Below are 20758 nucleotides of genomic sequence, written 5' to 3'. Positions count from 1 at the left end.
ACTGTGTTTGCTTTCCTCAAATATTTTAGCAAGGAGGTTTACTCATAGAAGTATTCACATTGTAACCAGATATTTGAGAATACTTGCTAAAAATGTATTGTTAGTAATAGTAATAATAATAAATGCATATGTTTGCTCTAGAAAGCGAGTTACAAAAGTTGTGCTAAGTCTGACCAAAGAACTAGGTGGTGAATACCTCCAATGACAACTAGCAAAAGTATCTTTAATTTTGACCATCATATACTTGCACCAAGCTTGTTATTAGATGGTTGATTATTATAAAAATAGTTGTTACCGAACAATTTGGATACACTGGAAGAAATAACCTATTTGATTCTTACCGTATACAGTGAATATGTGGGAAATAATCAGTCACTAAGGCTTATTTAGCTCTGGTCAAAATTAAGGAGGTGAAATATCACAACCTATTAATAAAGCACAGGAAATACTAAAATCTGCTCTGCTTGGTGCAGCAGTGGATGATTCTCCATTGTTACCGAGAGGGCAGAGATTGTAGCGGGCCCCAGAGGAGCATGGGGAAGGTGAAAGGCAAGCCAGGGTGCACGCCGCCTGCCCTCCACACCTTCTTCTCCTTGGGGGCTTCTCCTCAAGCCTGCTATGGCTAAATGGAAGCGGCCTGGCGAGGGAGCAGGCAAGGGGCTGGGCAGCGCACAGCAGCGGGCAGCAGGGCAGTGGGGTACCAGGCTGCCAGGGTACCAGGAGGCCAGGCCGGTGTGCGGGTGGCCTCGCATGGGACTGTCGGGACCTGCTGGCCTGCTCAGTACCGAAATTGAGTGGCAGCCAGAAGCACAGTACATCCCTGCCCATACTGGAGCATGTCCGTCAGCGAGCACCTCCATTGCACAGCAAGGTGAAGATTTTTCAGCTAAAACCTTGTCAAATGACAGGAAGCAGACCGAGTAACGCAGGCCCTCCTGCTGAAACCTTGCCGAAAGAAAAATAAATAAATTTTGAATCACATTGTGCCTGATCAGTACCCGAAGCACCAGCAAGAACAAGCTAGCAAGGACCTAGAGACTGGCGCTCGGATGTGGGCACAGCAGGCAACTGCCTGCTCTGTTAGCCAGAAGACAAACAGTGGTGGCTTAGGTAAAGGGTGAGCCAAATGTTGCAATGGCCGGAGAGCAGCTATGCCACTGAAAAATCCACAAACCAATTTGTTTTTAAACTACTACATAGCAAGAAATGAGATACTGAGCTCGGCACAAAAGGGCCCTGGAAAATGTGATTTACGCCTCTTTTTTGACAGAGCTGTTATAAATATTCATAATATTTGCAATTTTGGAAAAAGCGGTTGTTTTGGCATGTAGTTTGGAGCAGAAAACTAACTTCCAGGCAGTTCTCTGCACGGACAAAACTGGAGTCGGGTTACTGCCCTGCTGCAGAATGTGCTTTTGTTACTGAAAAACCGCTACACTGCAAAGTTTTCAGGAGGTTCACAATGTGGCTGGAGTATTAACTAAAAAGAAATGCCTAAGTAATTGATGGTGGATTTCAGTGAATGAGCCGAAGGAAATGAAACATGGGGTTACACCATCAATGGCAAAATATTGCCATGGCGATGGGTAGCTTTGCCAGGAATAAACACACAAACAAACAAACAACAACAGGCCTCTTTCAGCAAAAAGTTAGAGAATTTTCTGTTCTCACCTCACCAAAGTCTGTGCTTTTGGACATCACAGAGGGGAGAAGATAGTGTACCCTACTTATACAAGTCCCACAAACCCAGCTCCCTTCTCAACTGTACAATTAGATCATTTCCAGAGCAAGAAGTAACCTTTATACCCAGGGGAAGGCACCGACATTTGCTTTATAATGATTTCAGTGCTTTGGTTACTGTAATTCTGTACCATTTTCTTACAGAAGGTGGAAGGGCTCAGACATAACGCAGCTCTGTGTCACTCCTAGTTGAAGTCAATCCTGCTTCAGGAGAGAATGCTGACAGGGAAGATTTCCTGATGAGCAAAAACATGGGCCCGCACTTAAATTAATAAAGAGCTTTGAAAAAAACACACCGCAGAGAGTGAAGGAGCTGAGAAAGCACGAGCTGCCCTTTTCCGCAGGCCTGGGTGCCAGGCGGGGAGCCTGCCGATGCACCAGAGCCCGCTCCCAGCAGGGCCTTCAGCGGCAGCCCTCTGCCTCTGAGAGCCTTCCGGATGTTTCTGGTCACCCCTAGTCCCTCAGAGGATGCAGCCCCACCTCTGCAGGTCTCCTCTCAGCCCACGGGGACAGACCTCCGCCGCCGCCCAGGCAAGGACTCAGCAGTGCTGGGGGCCTCCCTAGTGTCCGTACGCTGAGTTTCTTGCAGTTTTGCAGGCTGTTTTCCCCCTTTGCCATCTTCCATGCACAGCATCTGAGATTCCCACTGGGCACCCATATCTGGTATGCGCTGGGCCTTGTTGGCATCATTCCTGAGGAAGGCAGACGTGGCCCAGTGTCGGTCTTGAGCTTTCATGGCCTGTAGAGCAGGAGCAATGGGCCAGGCCAGGTGGCCATGTGGAATCAAAGTGGGACTACCCAGCAGCGAAGAGAAATCTTCTGTTTTACAGGTGTCTCCTGGTGAGGAGACAGTGCCTACGTGAAGGAGCCAACAGTGAGTGTGATTGCATTAAACTTCTGTACCATCGGGTCGACCCTAGTAGACTTTGTGATCTGTGTAACGCAAAGAGTGCTGCCAGTCTGACGGGGAAGTGTCAAGGCCTATTAAAATTTGCAAAACTCCTCTAATAGCAATCCCATATTGGAAAAAATAAAATCATCCCATATGGCTCTCCAGCTATTTGGCATTCATTAGTTTTGTCTTACCATTCTTTATATAATAACACTTAGGTGCTGCTTAAGTTCCCTATAAAATATTTAATGTAGTTTACTGTAAAGTCTTCAGGCTGAGGATTGTTTTTTACAGAATATTCATACTGCACCTAGCACTGATTTCCATTGCAGCATCCAGGCGGTACTGTAAAGATTCATCAAGATCTGTCCCTGCTCTGTCACTTTTCAAAGAAGGTCCATTCTTAACTACAGTTTTAACATAGCTGGTGTTTAAATAACAATTTTCTTTTTTCCATTAAAATGGTCAAACCAGTCTCCTAGCAAATAAATTAACTTTTAATTAATGTTGACCATTTTGAACGGTGCTTGGTCCACTTTAAACAACCAGCTCAGAAAACATGTTTCAAAGAAGAATGAGTCTTTTTCTTAAAAAAAAAAAAAAAGCTAAATATTTTGTTTAGGAATGACAGTTGTAGGCATTCTCTCATACATTGTAATATTTTCCATGTGTGGCAGCTTGTTTTTCAGTGGTACAAATATGTGCAATAAGGGCTAAGGATAAAAATTAATCTAACAGCTTTTGCAGCAATGCTTTTGATGGTTTCACTTGATTTCATTTTCCTGTGGATACTGCCGTTACTTCTGCTGCTTGCAGTATGTGAAGCATAATTCTCCAAGGTTCACGAGGTTGTAGGGATCCAGTAAGAGATGACTGATTTCTCCCCCCACACACATACACTCCACCCCACACCCACTCACCCACCCACCAGCAAAACATAATGCTGTACTATTTTTGGTAACAGGGAAAGGGCCTCCCTGTGAAAACAGAAAGCAGTGTATTTCTCAGTTACATCACTTTGCAATCTAATGCTGTGTTGTGCTCAGTGTTTTTGTGGTGATGCAAGTCTTTTTTTTTTTTTTTTTTTTTTCTCTCCCTTCAGCCGGTTGGATTTTCCCCATCTTACAGCACCTCGCAGGTCTCTTCTCTGAGCAGTACGTTGCCTGAGTGAGTGGAAACATACAGATCAGCTGCAGGTTTCTGTCTACAAAAACAGAGTGAAAGAGAAAGAAAAGGGTTGGGAAAGCAGAGACAAATATTGACCTGGACTTATAGAAAGACATCCAATGGCTGAATAAAGAACCCCTGTTCATGTTTTGGGATATTCTTTCAACTGGCTGGAACGAGAGCGGATCAAAAGAATGGGAAATGCCAGCAGACCCTTTAGAAGAATTGCTTATTTCTTATGCCTTTTATCTGTGCTTTTGCTGACTGAAGGGAAGAAACCAGTGAAGCCAAAATGTCCTGCCTGGTGTACTTGTACCAAAGATAATGCTTTATGTGAAAATGCCAGATCTATTCCTCGCAGCGTTCCGCCTGATGTTATCTCACTGTAAGGGCTGTAAGCATTTGGTTATTTAATTTATGATTTAAAATGAACTAGGATGTGTGGTGTTTTCAGTGCATACGGAAGGATGCTTGCTGCAGGGAGTACCTCCAGCATTCAGAATCATCAGCTAATGTGTTAAAATTGTGCTGCATCCTTGAATCCTGATTTTTACATCTCTTTCATCTGTCTGTCTGTTTGTCTGTGTATGTGCACACATCCCATTTTATACTTCTATACTACATGAAATCTGTAGCATTCTTTTTTTTTTTTTTACTTATATAAATAAATTTTTCTGTGATGACCAGATCAGTGTTATAACCACGGATATATAAGACTACATTAATATAAGGTTGTTTTTTTCTTCTTTCCAGATCCTTTGTGAGATCTGCTTTTACTAAAATCCCAGAAGGGAGTTTTTTGCTCACACCATCTCTGCAGCTTCTGTGAGAAATATTTATATGATATTATGAAATGTATATGTATCCATAAATATTATAGAAAGGGTCTCAGTATTAATTTTATAAGAAACAGCAAGAGAGGATTCATTAGATGACAAAATACAAGACTTTTTAGCAATTTGAAAGATAGTGCATGTTTAATTTTTTTTAAAGTGTATCTACTTAGTATTTTGCGAGGCTATCTGTTGTCAGTGCTACTTTGAATGATTACATGCTGAAGCTTTCAGTGACAGAACGTATGCTATCTTTATCATACTTTAATTAACATTACAGTAGGGATTTGAGCATTGCAACAACTATTCTTGTTTCTTTTCTGCAGTCCTGGGGCCTGAATCCAATATAAAGCTGCCCATTTGCAACTCCCATCGACTGTGAGCTCAGAACCCCTCAGATCAGGCCCTTCACTGCAGTGGGACAGGTCCTGAAGTCCCTTTTCATGTCAATTTGCCATTGACTTCTGTGGAAGTTTAGTCACTTTAGTGGGAGTTTTGCCTTCATAGCGCCTGGATTTGACCCTATTTGTTCCTTCATATTCTTTCAAAAAAAACCAAAAAAGTAATGAAGGTTTCCTTCCAATTAAAAAAAATTAAGCCGTTATTTCAAAATCAAATACTGCTATGAAGTATATGCAGAAAGAGAATATTTTGGGATGTTTAAATAATAGATGCATTTCTAGATAGGGCTTTTATAGGCTCACAGGCTTTCCTAGAAATGTGGGCATATGATTATATAATTGCAAGCTATACGGAGGTAGAGGGGGTGTAACCTGAACTGTTTATAGTGGATGTGCTGCCAGCCTGACACACACCCAGATTTGTCTCAGAAATCCAGCAAGACAGACTCCCCGATGTGATCAAAATCAAAATTGTTCGTCTGTCCCAGAGTGACTTCCCGTGCACTCTAGATGTGGCCAGAGGTGTAATGTTGATGTGTTGGAGCCCTACGGCTGTTAAATTAAACTGCTGGTGCCCGGGTAGCTGAAGCCCTGACCCTAGCTGTACTCTGCTACCTCAAGTGGAGCTGATAAGGAGGTGCAGACGTACTGTACAATTTTGGATACAGGGTAAATAGGTAAATGCAGTTACTATGGAAACCTAAATGCTTTTCCATGGTGCTTTATTCAAGAGAAGCTTTTCCCAGGTGGTCACAGATCACAAAAGGGACACATTTCACATAATTGCTGCAATGGGCCTTTCAAAGGAAGGAAAAAAAGAAATAGCAGCATTGGTGCAGCTTGTATCTGAAGAGAGTGAGTAGGACATCATCTCTCTTGGCTACGATATGCCACCTACGCTTAGCGATCTCACTGCCAGGGGAGGCAGAACTGGGTAGGGTGGAGTAGGACAGACACAGTCTTTTTATTTTGAGTTATTACAGTGCCCGGCACAGTGGGGTCTGTGTCTCTGGCCATGGCTTTTGGTGTTTCAGCAATGGCAATAATTTGCATGAGCTGCTGTATACTTCACTGAAAGGCATGGTTTAAGCTGCTGCTAATCAATGCTGCAACAAAAGCTCTGACCCCAGAAAAGCAGGTTTTGTTCCCTTAGGGGCTTTGACAAGAGATCTGTTAAAATGGTGCAAACAATCCACAGATTACTTCTGCTACCTAGCATTTCTAAAAATACTGCTGAACACTTTTCCAGCTGTATTTCTAACATGGTAGCTGAGCTGCTTGCCATCTTTGGAAAGTCAGGATGCTGATCTAAGGCAAATGACTCCTTAAACAGAGACCACAGAAGCAGGATTGTATCTGTGGGGCCAATACTCCAGTTTGTAAGTGGGAAAGAAAAAGTTTCGCCTTTGGCAGAAGACAGCAAGGAAAATAAGAATATGGAAAACTCAGGTTAATTAAAAATTGAAGTAAGTTTTAGCTTTGCATGATTATAGCTGTATTGGTAGGCTTAATTTAGCCAATAGCAAGATTTAGCAACCTATGCATATTTTTACATAATAGTCTTCAGCATTACATTTTTAGAGTCCAAATGTAACTTGGTATCTCCAGTATGCCAGTCACACATTTCTAAGAGTGGAAGCTATCTGCCACTATTATTATTTGCTACTATTTTGACTGTAGCGGAGGCAATGGTCTCTGGAAAAGTCATGGTCTCATTGTGCTAAACACTACTCCTAAGTCCAAGGCCAGGAAAGCTTTTTTTCTTTAATAGTATGGATGGCACACTCTGTGCTCTTCATGTGACAACAAAAATACGAAGGACCCACACAGCTACAGTGAAGTGTCAGCAGGAGTGTTCCCTAAACGTTGAGAAAATCTCCTGCTCTCATCTCCAGCACTTGTAACTCTATGTATCAGCAACGTGCTGAGGGTACCCTTATAAACTGATGACATGAAAGCCCATAGAAAGAAGGGAGGTAATCATGGCACCAGGATCCATACCTGCTAGCAGCATACAGTTCCTGCTAAGCCATATAGCCACAGTGCAGTATCTTCAGCCTCTGTCCCAGAAATAGCTAGCTGGTGGGTCACAGATCAAGCAAATCTGGTGTTCAAGGTCAAGGAGTGGGAGAAAAGCCACTTTTTGCCTCAAGTACGCACGATATGGCCACTGGGGTAAGGTATGAGATGGGAGACAAATGAGCTCACCAAGCGCAAGACCTATGCTATAAGCCTCGCAATCTCTAAAATAACTATACTATTTAAAGAGATGTCACCCTGTTCTTTAAATTACAAGGAGGGTAGAGTGCAGAAAAGGAAAAATTAGCCAGTGAAATCGCCTCAGAAAAGTAAAATTACTTGGAGGCAGCAGATTTACTAAACTGGTCTTCTGTTTCACAAATTTTATTAAAATACTTAATTTCCTCTAAGAGAAGTATTTGTTGTTTCCAACAAAAGGCAAGAATGTCCTCCTTATATTTTTTGTACATATATAGGAACATATTTAAAGCGGAAGAAGCACAGTCTTCAACAGCCAAATGAGAAAATAATTCAACAGCAATTTATTCTTAATGCAAACTTCAAAATAAGATATTAACTCATTAAGTGTATTCATTCATACTTGGAAATCTTGAATTCCTGAATGTCATAGTGTAAATCTATTTATCCATCAGGTCCAACTGAATAAAATATAGCTGTGCATCTAGTATTCTACTGGGGTAAAGTTCATCGTACTTGACAATGCCTCACTATATTAAGGGTGTGGCAGTCCAGAGCTGAACTACAACAGAAAGATGTAAGCATGGCTGATAAGCATAAATAAAGATGGAAAAATCAATGCTAGTCCACTTTTAATGTTTACAAAATTACATAAAATTAAATGTGTTGCTGGTATTTTTCCTGCTAGATGGATGAAAAATACATGCACACACTAAGGGCTATCTCCAGCAGGTATAATGTGGTCTTAAAAATAGTTCCAATTTGAGCACTGACTAAATTAAGAGATTTTTCATTTTTTTTCTCAATAAATTCTCAGTACCCTCAGGTCAAATACGCTCACAAGTTTAAATCATAAGTTAAGGGATTTTCCTGGCTGTCAGTGGTGCAAATTCAACATGGTGTCTGGCAAACCAGATGGATACTCTCCCTATATTGTCATCAAAAGTAAGTTTTCTTCAAGTCAATTTAGACCTCTGTAGTACTTGAACTTTTTGTTGCCGTCCAAGTGTGTCTCCCGTAGTGCTTGTACAACCCCGCTGTTTCACTGGCATGACAAACCCACAGAAGTCAATGGAATTTTATCAGATGGCCCCAGTTTGCAAAGCAAGGAGTTGTTGGATCCTTCCCTTTGCACCAGACTACGGTGCATTATATCAGCCTTATGATCCTGTAGTGCTTGCACAGACAAAACCACGAAACCAGGCAGTGGAAATTTGGCCTACCATGGCGTGCTGAACCGCTTTCTGAAGACACTAATAACCTAATAGTCTTTTGTTTTGCATCTCTTTACACAGGTTGTTTACATCGAACACTTTTGATGTTATAAGTGATGATGCTTTCATGGGCCTTCCTCATCTAGAATATTTGTGAGTGGACAAAAGTGTATTTCCTGGCATTATTGAATAGAGTGGGTGGGCTTCCAAGTTCCAGGCATTGCTTTGACCAGAATGACTTTACGACCCGTTACAGGTTCATAGAGAACAACAGCATTAAGTCAATTTCAAGAAATACTTTCAGAGGACTGAAATCTTTAATTCACCTGTAAGTAAAGTGGTTGAATATATTGCTTGCTATATTTAATATAGTAACTGGACCACTGTGTTGTCTAATTTCACATTTTGATATATAACTGTTCACGTTTGTTTAAGTGGTATTAAAAGTAACATAACTAGAATGCTAATCTTTGTGTTTCCACCAAAGACTTCCAAACTGTGGTACATGTAGAAGGCCAAGACCCTAACAGTTTCCACGCGGTACACGTCTGGCAGTAGCTCCCCAACTTTCTCTGCTCAGCGCACTGGGGATTTCCAGCTGAGCGTGTAGGAGCAGGGAGAAAGCAGGATGGGTTGGAAAGCTTGGCACTGACAAGGTGAGTCCCAGTGTGGGACTTGGAGAGGAGGAAGGTGGGAGCTGTGGTCAGCGCTGAGGTGCCACCGTGGTGAGAGGCTGAGGGGTGGACGCACACTTCTTCCTGGCTACCCCCGTCTGGTGTGGAGCCAGGAGAAAATTACCCCTGTAGCTGGGACCAGCCATCGCTGTCTGTACCCATGTCCACTTCAGCCAGTGCCTGTACCCAGCAGAATTTGACCAAATCAAATTTGAAAATTCCCACTCCGAACAATTTTAAATAGAAGAGTTGCAACAAGACGCTCTTATTATGACTTACTGATCCACTTCTTCCACTTAACCGTCACCAGCATATCAGCTGTTACAGTTCGACAGGATTGGCTTCAAAGCCCTGCATTGCACCCTGCCCTCTGCTGCGCACAAGCCAGATCGCCCCATGGTCAGGGTCTGTCACGTACCAACACCAGGGTCTGCTTAACATGCCTTTTGCTGCTGCTCAGCCCTTCAGCTGTCCTGCAAATGCGGTCAGACCCTTGCCCTCTGACATGCTGCAGCCCCCTCACCCTGAGCTGAGAGGGGAAATTAGTCAAAGGCACTCTGGATGCTAATGTGGCTGTTGGGAGCAACGCTTCCCATGCTCACGCCCACGGAGGCTTCTCTCACGCTGTGCACAGCAGGCGCAATGCACACTGGCAACAAATACCTGTAACATTTCACTGCAAACACAGGAGTAGCATCCTCATGCTCTGACCTAGCAAGATAGTGTTTAGACAGGCTTTTGTCTCTTTATCTTACATCAAGTTTATCTTTTAACAAAAATTTTGTTTTAGCAAGTAATAAATTTATTGAAGATACAACATGTACTGTAAGAAAACGCTAAAAATACAAGAATAATGTAAAAGAAGGAAGCTAAAACGTCTGGGGTGTGCCTGACATGGGTTTATACCCAGCTCTGAGCATTTGTATTCTGAAGCATATATCTCGGGGTGTGTGTCATAGGCAGGGAGTGGATTCTGACCTTTTGGCCTTAACACAATAATTTCCAAGAGGGTTTTGAAACAGGGTCATACAACTTTTTCTTTCCTACATTTTGGCACAGGAGAGAAAGCAAAGGTTCCATTTGAAATAGTTAATGCATAAATATAGTAGTTGAATTGCAGTTCACCACATCTTTCCCCATATAGTAAATGTACCATAAACCACTTTACTTATCCCTTTTTGGTCAGAGTAGATAAGACTCTCAGCTGGCTGAAACTGAGCCTACTGTGACTGCTTGTGTATATACAGTTACTTATAGAATGGCTCTAGGTCTGAGGAAAAGGAGAGAGGAGAGGGAAACCGGTATATAAACAGGCTCCACACACCCCATAAAAATCCATATTAGAGGTATAGGCATGATTACAGCATTGTTAAAAAAGGCAGATAATTGGATAAGGCTGGTAACTGGGACCCTATCTTCAAAATATTTATGCACATGAATAGCTTTATATTCACAAATGGGTCCAGTACATTATTTATCATATTCAATTACTTATTTAGTAGCTGTTGCTGCCAGTGAGCAAATTGCTTTTCTAACACAGAGGAAGGCACAGTTTCTTCTCTACAGAGCATGCAGTCCAAGAGTAACATCTTGTCTTGCCTGTTACGTTGGTTTCTAGGGATGCTTCAGCAGTTTCCTAAGAGAAAACATATACAAAAGAGAGAAGCACATTTGAGGAGCCACTGCGGTTTGCATGTGGTTGCACGCACATTCTTGGGACGCAGATTTGTGCGCCATGCTGCTATCGCGCGTGGAGCGCTACTCACGAAGACAATGAGAAATTTGCAGAAAATAACTGCAAAGGCAGGTCCATTAACCCCACAATGTGACTAGTTTAATCTGCTTGCAGAACCACTCCCCACCCTCTGGGGAAAACTGCACATACACGTTAAGAATAAGCATTTGCCAACCTGAGGCATTTTGCATTTAAGAAACAGGAGACTACTTGTGTACATAAAATACATTTAAAAGCATCATAGTAAATAAGCATACAAATGACTGCCACGAAGTTAGAGATGAACTTTGTTCTATTTATTTTGCTCGCTTCCTTTTCACAACATAACTTTTGCAATGCAGTAAGCTATCCAAACATTTGTATTTTTATAATGCAATTAACTGTGATAATTACAGTATGTCCTTATTGTAAAATAGAGCCATCTAGTATTTATCGTTATGCAACACAATTCATGCTGTGCTTGGAGCAGTTTTAAGAAAAGGAAAATTAAAGAAAAATAGCTTATTTTTTTTTAACAAATTTACTAATTTGATGTCAAAATCTTACAGTTAGGATTCTAAAATAATTTATACTCACAAGATATCATTTTGACTGTCTTTCTTTCAGAACTGTGGCCATAAGCTTAACTGCATGCTTGATTCAACCTTTACTCTCTTATTATAAACCAAATACCATGTACAGCACCATCCAGGCAAGCCAGTGTTTTCTAATATATGCTTTTAACAGTGGAATACAAAACGCATAATTTTCACCCAAAAATTGGCAAATGCATAAGTATTGTGTAAATTTTCCTGTCAGTCATATTCTTGCGGCAGGGGTGAACCACTGGTACTTCCAAGCACATCATCCCTTTCAGTTTGCTATAGCCAGCTCATAAAGAATATATAGGGCATTAAACCTGCCTCAACTTGCAAGTCGACTTAGCTTTCTCCACGAGTCACCTGACTTTTAAAAAATTGCTCGAGTGTAAAATTAAGCCCAAGTGAAGCGCATGATACCTACACCAAACAGTGTTACAATCAGATGTACTTTGAGAGTGGTGAAGTCAGAATGGACTAATGGCATCATCCTGTATTTACTATTCCTGATAAGGCAAACACTTAATTTTAGACAAGGCAGTAGACACAGTGCATCTGGGCCTGTTCTTGAATTTAACTCTATGCCTAAGTGGCTTTGATTGGGTAGGGAAATAGTAGTTAAAATATAGCTCTTATGTTTACAAGTGAAAACAGAAGAGGTTCTAGGTCTTACTAGCTACAGATTCTAACCAGGACTTTAAACTAGAATGATTTCTTTCCATTTTCATTTCTTCTCATAAGTAGTAAATAATTTTGTTAATCAAAAGAGGTGTAACCTATAACCTACATTATTCTTTTCCTGTCATGCCCTTGGTGACATCTTGGAGCACCCAGACCTTTGGTGGACTCACACAGCGGTGTCTGACTGAAATGTAATATATTTCTTGTTCAAAGCCTGCCTGCATTTCCCTGTCACTTTTACTAGCTAGAATACTCACTGAATTTAAATGAGTTTTCCCAACATTAGAAATTGGGAATTAATGGCCGTTTTTTGCTGGTCTCGCACATACATACGCACGCACGCGCACACACATTCCAGGAAGGATATTGACGCTGATCAGCAATTTCTTGTCTATTACTGCATATTTCCAAAAACTATGAGCTAAGCCTAAATCCAATGGAATGAAACCTAGTGTTAAGATTTTGCTTCCAGAAGAGATTTCCAGAAAGCGGGGAAATTGCTGTAATATGAACACCACGTATTGGAATCTCATACGGAAAACATCAGTAGATCAAATCATGACTAACCATTTTAAAATAATGGCATTGGCAAAACACCAGAGGTGATTGCACTTTTTACCCTGCTAAGCGAAGTATTGTAAATGCTGCGAGGCTGCTGAGGAGTCGGAAAGCAGAAGCAGGTATGGCATTTTATGGGAGAAAGAGTCACAAAGTAAATGAGCTATTCTTAAAAGCATTCTTTTAGAATTAAGTGCTGGAGAGTACCTGGGTTCTTTACCTTAAGAAAACAAACCCACACAGCATCACACCTTGCAAAAATGTGTAATTTCATGAACTAGCACTGATACTGAAGTGTCTTCTTTTACAGGAGCCTCGCAAATAATAATCTCCAATCGCTTCCAAAAGACATATTCAAAGGCTTGGATTCTTTAACAAATGTGTAAGAAAGCAATTAATTAATCTATTAATTATACTAAAAATATAAAGAGATTATTTTAGGGGACATTCTGAGTAACCATTCAAACTGATAGCCAGTAATGGGCACTTATTACTGGGTAGAGACTACCCAGTATGGGTAGGCTTGGTTCTTGTCTACTGTGGTTGATAATTTGCTTTAGTTTTTAAAATTCCACCAGTTATGAAGATAAATAATAGTGTTAGTAGTTAGGTAAGAGAGCTGCATGTTCATTAAGACTTCGTGAATAAGAAGGAAGTATCCTTAGGGATGCATGAGAGAGCATGGCATGAGGGGAACATGGAAGATATTTAATGAGTAACATTTCTATGTGCAGATAATTTCTGGGAAGGCTATCTTTTATCACAAAAGCACGTAGTTGTAAGTACCGTATCCCATACTAAATCTAATTGCAACCAAACCAAAATATGAACTTGTTTAAATATATAACTTAAATACCAGTAAACATATGAAATATAGATGAACAGATCAATCCTATGGCTGCTTCACTGAAATATGCTGTTTATTACACACCAAATTCAGGTTCACCTGATTTGGGATAATGAGTGCAGAACATCCTTTCCCCGCTCCCCGTATTAACAAGGCAGGCTGAATTCACTGTGTAGAGCTGCAGCAGTAAGTTGTGGAGATGGTCAGTGTAGCTGGTAGCATTACTTGGCATGACTGACCATGGCCAGGTGGTTTCACAGCCTGGTCCTGGCGCTTGCCTGTTCCTGTACATACGATCTGAAATCTGACCGAAGACAGCTGTAAAAGACTTGAACAGAACTCCTTTGTTTGTGTCTCCTAAATCCCTAAATGAGTATATCCAAAGGAGACAGCAAATACTGACTGGCTGACCACAGGGTTACATTAATTCCGGTTTTGTTATCTAGAATGCTGTTATCGAGAAAGGCTAATCCAAAAGAAACAGCCTCCTGAAATATGGGAACAACAATTTGCTAGGCTTTTGTGCACCTGTAAACTTGGGGATAGCGACAAAAATTTCCTAGTGACTATTGAGTAAAGTTCTCCTTGATTTCCTTAATAGAATTAAATCTGTGTGGTTTCTGGTATGTAGATTTAACTATGGGTCAGGACAAATTAATCCAGGAAGGCATCAATTGGGAATAAGCAAGAGGGCACATATTTAACAAGAGCCGAGTTTGTGTTGTTCTGCAAGGAGGAATCCATCAGCTGACTACTTCTTTTCAATGAATGATTTATTTGTTTTAGAGATCTTAGAGGCAATGCATTTAATTGCGACTGCAAACTGAAATGGTTAGTGGAATGGCTGGGCAGCACCAATGCAACAGTTGAAGACATTTACTGTGAAAGCCCACCAGAATATAAGAAGCGCAAAATCAATAGCCTCTCTCCAAAAGAATTCGATTGCATTATTACAGGTAATGTGCTTCAAATTATTTAATCTTGTTAAATTAAAGTCAAAGCTATATATTTTTTTATTCTCAGGTCCATTTTTGCAGGAAGTCTGCACACTGGATGGAACTTCCACTAAAATTAATATGAATTCTGTGCAGGTGTAAGTCTGACATGCGAATCACTTGGGAGTGGGGTCTTACATTGCAGCTTCTACTCAGACTTTAACGCGCTATTTAAGGGTGTGGAGAACTGGGGCTTAAAACAGCACCTCTTTCAATTGAGAAAGATTGAAAAACAAGTTGCAGGGCTCCTTCATCAATGGGAAAATTGGACTAGTATTGAAATACTGTAATTTGTAATAAATTGGTATCTGTTAAGCAGATGTTTTTTCAGCGCAGTATGGGAAGTACCTCTGTAATTATCATGCGTTGTGTGCACTTTTACAGAATTTGAAGTTTATCAGTCCCTGCCATACCAATCTCTGTCAGTAGATACTTTCTCATACATGAATGATGAACACGTGGTTATTGCTCAGCCTTTTACTGGAAAATGCATCTTTCTTGAATGGGACCACGTAGAAGTGATGTTCAGGAATTATGACAACATTACAGGTATGAACACTGCTCGACAAATAACGTTACAACAGCTGATCCAAAAAGCAATGCTAACCCTGTCTTTCACTTTTGTTTTTATAGGTACTTCAACTGTTGTGTGTAAACCTATAGTTATTGAGAGTCAGCTGTATGTCATTGTCGCACAGCTCTTTGGAGGCTCCCACATATATAAAAGAGATATTTTTGCTAATAAGTTTATAAAAATTCAAGATATTGAGATCCTTAAAATCCGAAAACCCAATGACATTGAAACTTTCAGGATTGCTGAAGACTGGTATTTTGTTGTTGCAGACAGTTCAAAAGCTGGTTTCACCACGGTTTACAAATGGAATGGGAATGGATTTTATTCCCATCAGTCTCTGCACGCCTGGTACAGAGATACTGATGTCGAGTATCTTGAAATATCCGGCAAACCACATTTAATTCTGTCAAGTAGTTCCCAAAGACCTGTAATATATCAATGGAACAAAGGAACAAATGAATTTGTTAAGCGTTTTGATATCCAGGATATGGAAGATGCATATGCAGTGAAACATTTCAAAGTGAAAGAGGATGTATACATTTGCTTAACAAGATTTATTGGGGACTCTAAAGTAATGAAATGGGGTGGTTCAGCATTTCTGGATTTACAAAGGATGCCATCCCGAGGGTCAATGGTATTCCAACCGCTTCAGATAAGTAATTATCAATATGCCATTCTTGGAAGTGATTATTCTTTCACTCAAGTCTATTATTGGGATGCTGAAAAGGCAAAATTTGTGAAGTTTCAAGAATTAAACGTACAGGCACCAAGATCTTTCATACATGTCTCCATCGATAAACGAGATTTTCTCTTTGCTTCAAGTTTTAAGGGAACTACATTGATTTATAAACATGTCATAGTTGACTTAAGCGCATGACACTCATAATTCTGAGGTTACATCAGACTTTCTACCATAAGTGGACAAAATGAACTAAATGCATGATGACTCTCTTATCTTACTTCCAGATGAATGCCTTTAAAAGTTGAGATTGCTAGAACAAAGTATTACTAGTATCTTCATCTTTAATTGTCAAGTCTAGTGGTGTTGGAAGTTGCATTTTTTAACAAAAAGAAATTAAATTAACTGTTCTTTGCATCCACAATATGTAAATATGTGTGCAACTGCATCTGTTGCTATAAAGAATATTAAGATGTACTTTTCCATTTATTTATTCACCTGTTTGAAACAACTGCCAAATAAAATGTTTACATTTTGTGTCTTTCACATTCCAAATATTATTTGCAGGTGATACATTTTATTTGTGTATATATTATACACATATAAAATAAACCCGAGAAGGCATATTGTCCAGTGCGGTCTCGTACTGCATGGAAGATGCTCGATATCAAAGATCAGGTGGGTTTTACATAAACCAAGAAGTTCTTCATAAAAATACAGCATTGAACCCCAATCCTATAAATTAGCACCTGGACATAACCTTGCATTTATTTGAGGCTTCGCTGATTTAAAAAGGACTCCACCCAGAAAAAAGCATTCAGTTGTACAGAACCAGTTATAGGATGGGTCTTTGCACTGCGTACAGCTGGAAGCACCTGATTTTCTGAAAGTTTACAAAGAAATCAACAGAATACAAAGCAATGTAAAGGTCTGTCTTTCTCCACCTCATGCTGAAGCAGCACAAAACAAACCCCTGGTATGACACTGGGGCTGCTCCTGTGCTGAAAGGCAGAAGCACAGCTTATTTTTCAGCTAGGATCATTTCTGTATCTGAACTGTCGCACATCACTTGCATGAATTCTGTGTGTCCCTGTCAAGTCTTTCTACTGTAACTGCAATTATTTAATCCTCAATGAATTTATTCATTAGTGTGAATGAAGCTAGTGGATGTGAAGTCGTTTTATTCCACTATCCTGCAATGCAGTTTAGTAACAGATACTTCTGAAATTCAGGGAACTTTGAATGTGGCAGGACAGATTCAGTTGGCGCAGCATATGCAACTCCAGGAAAGCTACCTGTATCTGTTAAATTACACCAAGTCTGACTTTGGCATGAAAATCTCAAAGTTAAAATAGTCTTTTGTTTACATACATCTACTGCATCACTTGTGAGAAACCTGTACTGCTGCTGGAGACCATTCAGCTCAGGAAGAGAGCCCAAGTTGATTTTAGACACCTTTGCACTTCACCTGAACTTACTGAGCCTTCTGCTCCAGTGCCATCTTTAAAATACACACATGAATACTGTGCATGTTTATACAAATTTCCAACATTTCTAACATTCACAGGCGCTGATTGGCAAACATGACTTATCACAGCATCCCTGTCAGCTAATCACACAGGCTAACTAATGCAAGCTGGCTGCTTCCTGTACTCACAGAGACCCCAAAAACAGCAGAGCATTATGGTGTTGCTGAGAGCACCTGCAGCAGAAAAATAAACATTAAGAAGAAAGACATATAATGTATATTTTAAGAAGCCAGTCCTAAACAGTATGCTTCTGTAATAAACAGGGTTTTTAAATATTAAATGTTTTTTGAAAATAAAAAAAATATCCCATGTGAACAATACTACTCTAATAAATTAATTTTTCTGATGCCTTTTCATCCATAGCTGCCTATGCTCTGGTCAGTATTTGCCTCAATAACTCTATTCCGTAAGTATTTACAATGTGACTAGAAAGACTTTAAACTATGTTTCACAGCTGAGACCTCCAAATTTTTTCTTAATAAATACATTTCCGAAAATCATCTTGATAAATCATCACTTGTTTGACAGGCTTCCTTTATACATTTTTAGCTTTTCTATGAGCATGATTTCAAACCCCAGATGAACCCAGATAATCTCTTATTTCTCAGTGCTGGCTGCACATCTGTGCTTGCCAACTCAGTTTGTCCATCTCTTCTTCAAACCACCTTGCATGGCAAAGGAACGAAACAGAAAGTCATGAACCAATCTCCAATCTACCAGTAAATCCTGAGGTGTTTTCTACCTCATCCTGTCTTTTGTTTTGGTCTTTTACTTAAGGTTCTGTTGAATTATGTGCACTGATTTTAATCTGATTTCTCCCATTATACTCACCTACATGCACTCCCTACCAAATTATATGGGTAATGTCTATGTATTCTCATTACGGACATCTGGCTGAGTTTAAGTGGAGTTGGATAACCTTGCTAATCTGCTACCAACATTTATTTACAAACACTATACCCCAATGTATTGCCTCTCAACTGTACCTTGAGAAGGTTATGTTTCATGGAATTATATTTCAGAGCCAGCCAGCTACTTGCCCTATGCTATAGTTGTGCTATGATTCTTTCCTGAGTTAACTTATTCTGAAATAATATGACGGATTTATGGGATTTCACTGTTATTCCTGGCCTTAAAGGAAGAGTTTAAAAGCCTGCAAGGGTGTGAGTCACTAGAATTTTACATTCACAATACCTGTAAAACTAGCCATGGTACAGTGGAGGGTGGTAAGGGATTAATCTGCTGAATTACGCAACCTTGTTATCAGTTTGGTTGTTCCCTCAGGGAATTTTACCTGTAGTCAAGCACTAATTTGCGAAGTTCTTAATACCTATGTCACTTTTGGAGGTCAACTACTCACTATAAAATGCTGAGCCTATATCTGTTCTCTTTTGAAAATCCATTTCTCTAGTCAGTTTATGTCAGGTGGAGATTCACAGGGACTACAGCCAGTTTCTTATTGTGCAAGTATAGCATTTCATTGCACTACATAAGGAACTGGGGTGTTTTTAGAACAGAACTCATAATCCTTAACGTAGAAGAGCATAAAGGCTCATTAGGTGGTTCCCTATGCTGTTTCTTCCTAATTTCAGAGACTGGGCATTTTAACAGCTCCTCTCAGCATAAGGCCATATTCCCTCCTGGTTCTCTGCTCAGTATTCCTTCTGGTATCAGTGGAAGTCCCAGACAAAAACTAAAATAGAACCTGTTATCATATATACATTGATACTTTTTTAAAACGTTGTTTAAAAAAATCCATTTCTTTCAGCAAAGTCAATGTTACTTGCGGCTGATTGGTTGTCTTTTGCGGTTATAATGGATTTTCTAAACTCCCTGATCATTTTGTTTGTGACGGACAGAGTAGGTAAAGTACTAAAAGTATTCTAGAAGACAGTATTGAAGGTTATTAATGGATACTGCTGATCCTTGATGCTGCTTAGTCATGTTAATGTCTAAGACATAGAAAACTGTCAATGGAATTGTATTGTATTCCTACAAATACTTCACTATATTTTTAATGGAGCACAAATATGAAAGAATATACACTTCTCTACTCTGGAAGGGATATATAAAATACGTTCAGAATACTTGATATTACACCATGTATAGCTTCTTTTTCTTTGTATGTTGTATTGTCTAGGACTTGCAGGTTTTTTGTTTCTACTTATTTTCCATTGAAAAAATATTCCAAAATTTACTCTTCCTTCTAAGGAGAAAATTCAGTAAGGAAAGATCTTGTTCTGTAAGGTAACAAAACAAACAGAAATAGGGACAAATTGTATTATTGGTTTAGAGTTGCATTTCAATTTTAATGATAACTTCTCTTAATTTTCTTATTTTAATTTTTTTAACTTTATTTGAAGGGGTGATAACAGCCATTCAAAGTACACTTGAGGATGGGAAATAATTATTAGCATAGTTAATAATATGTGTGATATGCTTTGATATGTTCTAGCGGGAAGCTAAATGACTAACAGCTGTATTTATGTATATGAGCATTACAATATATTGTGTTAGTATTCAATGGAAAATAAAGAATATTTAAACCACCAAAGTAACAAACAGTCCTCAGACTGTTGATGAACACTACTGATAATAACACCGAGAGAAAGCAGAGAAGTCAGCATGCCCAAAATGTTACAACTAGGGATAGAATATAAGCCCACAGCAAGTCTCAAGAGTCCAGAATTCTTCCCTTTCAAGGAAATGTTTTCCTTACCATGAAACAAATAATGTGTTCCTCCTCAGCAGGGACCCCTGAAAACCACACGATCACCCAGTTCTTGCAAAATACAGCAAGAGGCTTACAAACCTAGTGCGCTACACCCGTGATTTCTATTTGTGGCAATTTTGTCCTTTTGTCACCCCCGTGACACCAATCTCAACAGCGGTGACACAAGTGGAGTGGTAAGCAGGCCATCGGCCACCAAAAAGGCCAGGGCCCCGCCACAGCGGGACAGAAGTTAAGCCAGGTTCAGCCGATGGAAAATCCAAACCCAAACACTCAATGCACTCAGCTGGTAATTCCTCCCGCACCGCCTAGCAGGCTTTCTCTTCGATTTGTTAATACGTACTGCAAACGCTCGCAGCTCCCGTATGCCTGCAAGCCTTCTCCTGGCACACTTGCGGATCTGGAGACCTGGGCGTGGCAGTAACGATTAGAATAGCTGAACCTGTTTCTGTGGTCGGGAACTAACTGGTAAGTGTTGAGGTCTTGGGGAGTTTGACTCCTCAAGACCGAGCTGCAGTACACTCCCTGACTTACTGCTAATGGTGACTTCTCTTCATTACTGATGACTCTGAATTCTAATGGCTGGTGTTACAGCCATGTCTCTGTTTATAGTCCACTTAAGCAAAGTGCTCAGAGGCCAACCTAACCCTATTCCTATTCAGGAATTTTCCTGAAATGAACTACAGCTACAAAGCCCTCCAGTGTGCTACACA

The 20758-nt window shown here is 40.1% G+C and overlaps 1 protein-coding gene across 3 annotated transcripts in view; it reads left to right on the top strand.

Annotated features, from left to right (window-relative positions):
* Window positions 1-19987, top strand: part of LGI1 (leucine rich glioma inactivated 1) — a 34731-nt gene extending 14744 nt beyond the window's left edge. For 2 of the 3 annotated variants that reach the window (XM_064463811.1, XM_064463812.1), the window contains exons 2-9: window positions 3735-4184; window positions 4553-4624; window positions 8546-8617; window positions 8721-8792; window positions 13001-13072; window positions 14324-14493; window positions 14917-15081; window positions 15166-19987. In XM_064463811.1, the coding sequence (XP_064319881.1) occupies window positions 3994-4184; window positions 4553-4624; window positions 8546-8617; window positions 8721-8792; window positions 13001-13072; window positions 14324-14493; window positions 14917-15081; window positions 15166-15983 (1632 nt within the window). In that variant the 5' untranslated portion in view covers window positions 3735-3993 and the 3' untranslated portion in view covers window positions 15984-19987. The remainder of the gene's footprint in view (window positions 1-3734; window positions 4185-4552; window positions 4625-8545; window positions 8618-8720; window positions 8793-13000; window positions 13073-14323; window positions 14494-14916; window positions 15082-15165) is intronic. The other variant, XM_064463813.1, reaches the window with a different exon arrangement.
* The last annotated feature ends 771 nt before the right edge of the window (window positions 19988-20758 follow it).

This window comes from Phalacrocorax carbo, chromosome 12, assembly GCF_963921805.1.
Source record: "Phalacrocorax carbo chromosome 12, bPhaCar2.1, whole genome shotgun sequence".
Lineage (NCBI taxonomy): Eukaryota > Metazoa > Chordata > Aves > Suliformes > Phalacrocoracidae > Phalacrocorax > Phalacrocorax carbo.
This window is presented reverse-complemented; position numbering and strand designations above follow the sequence as displayed.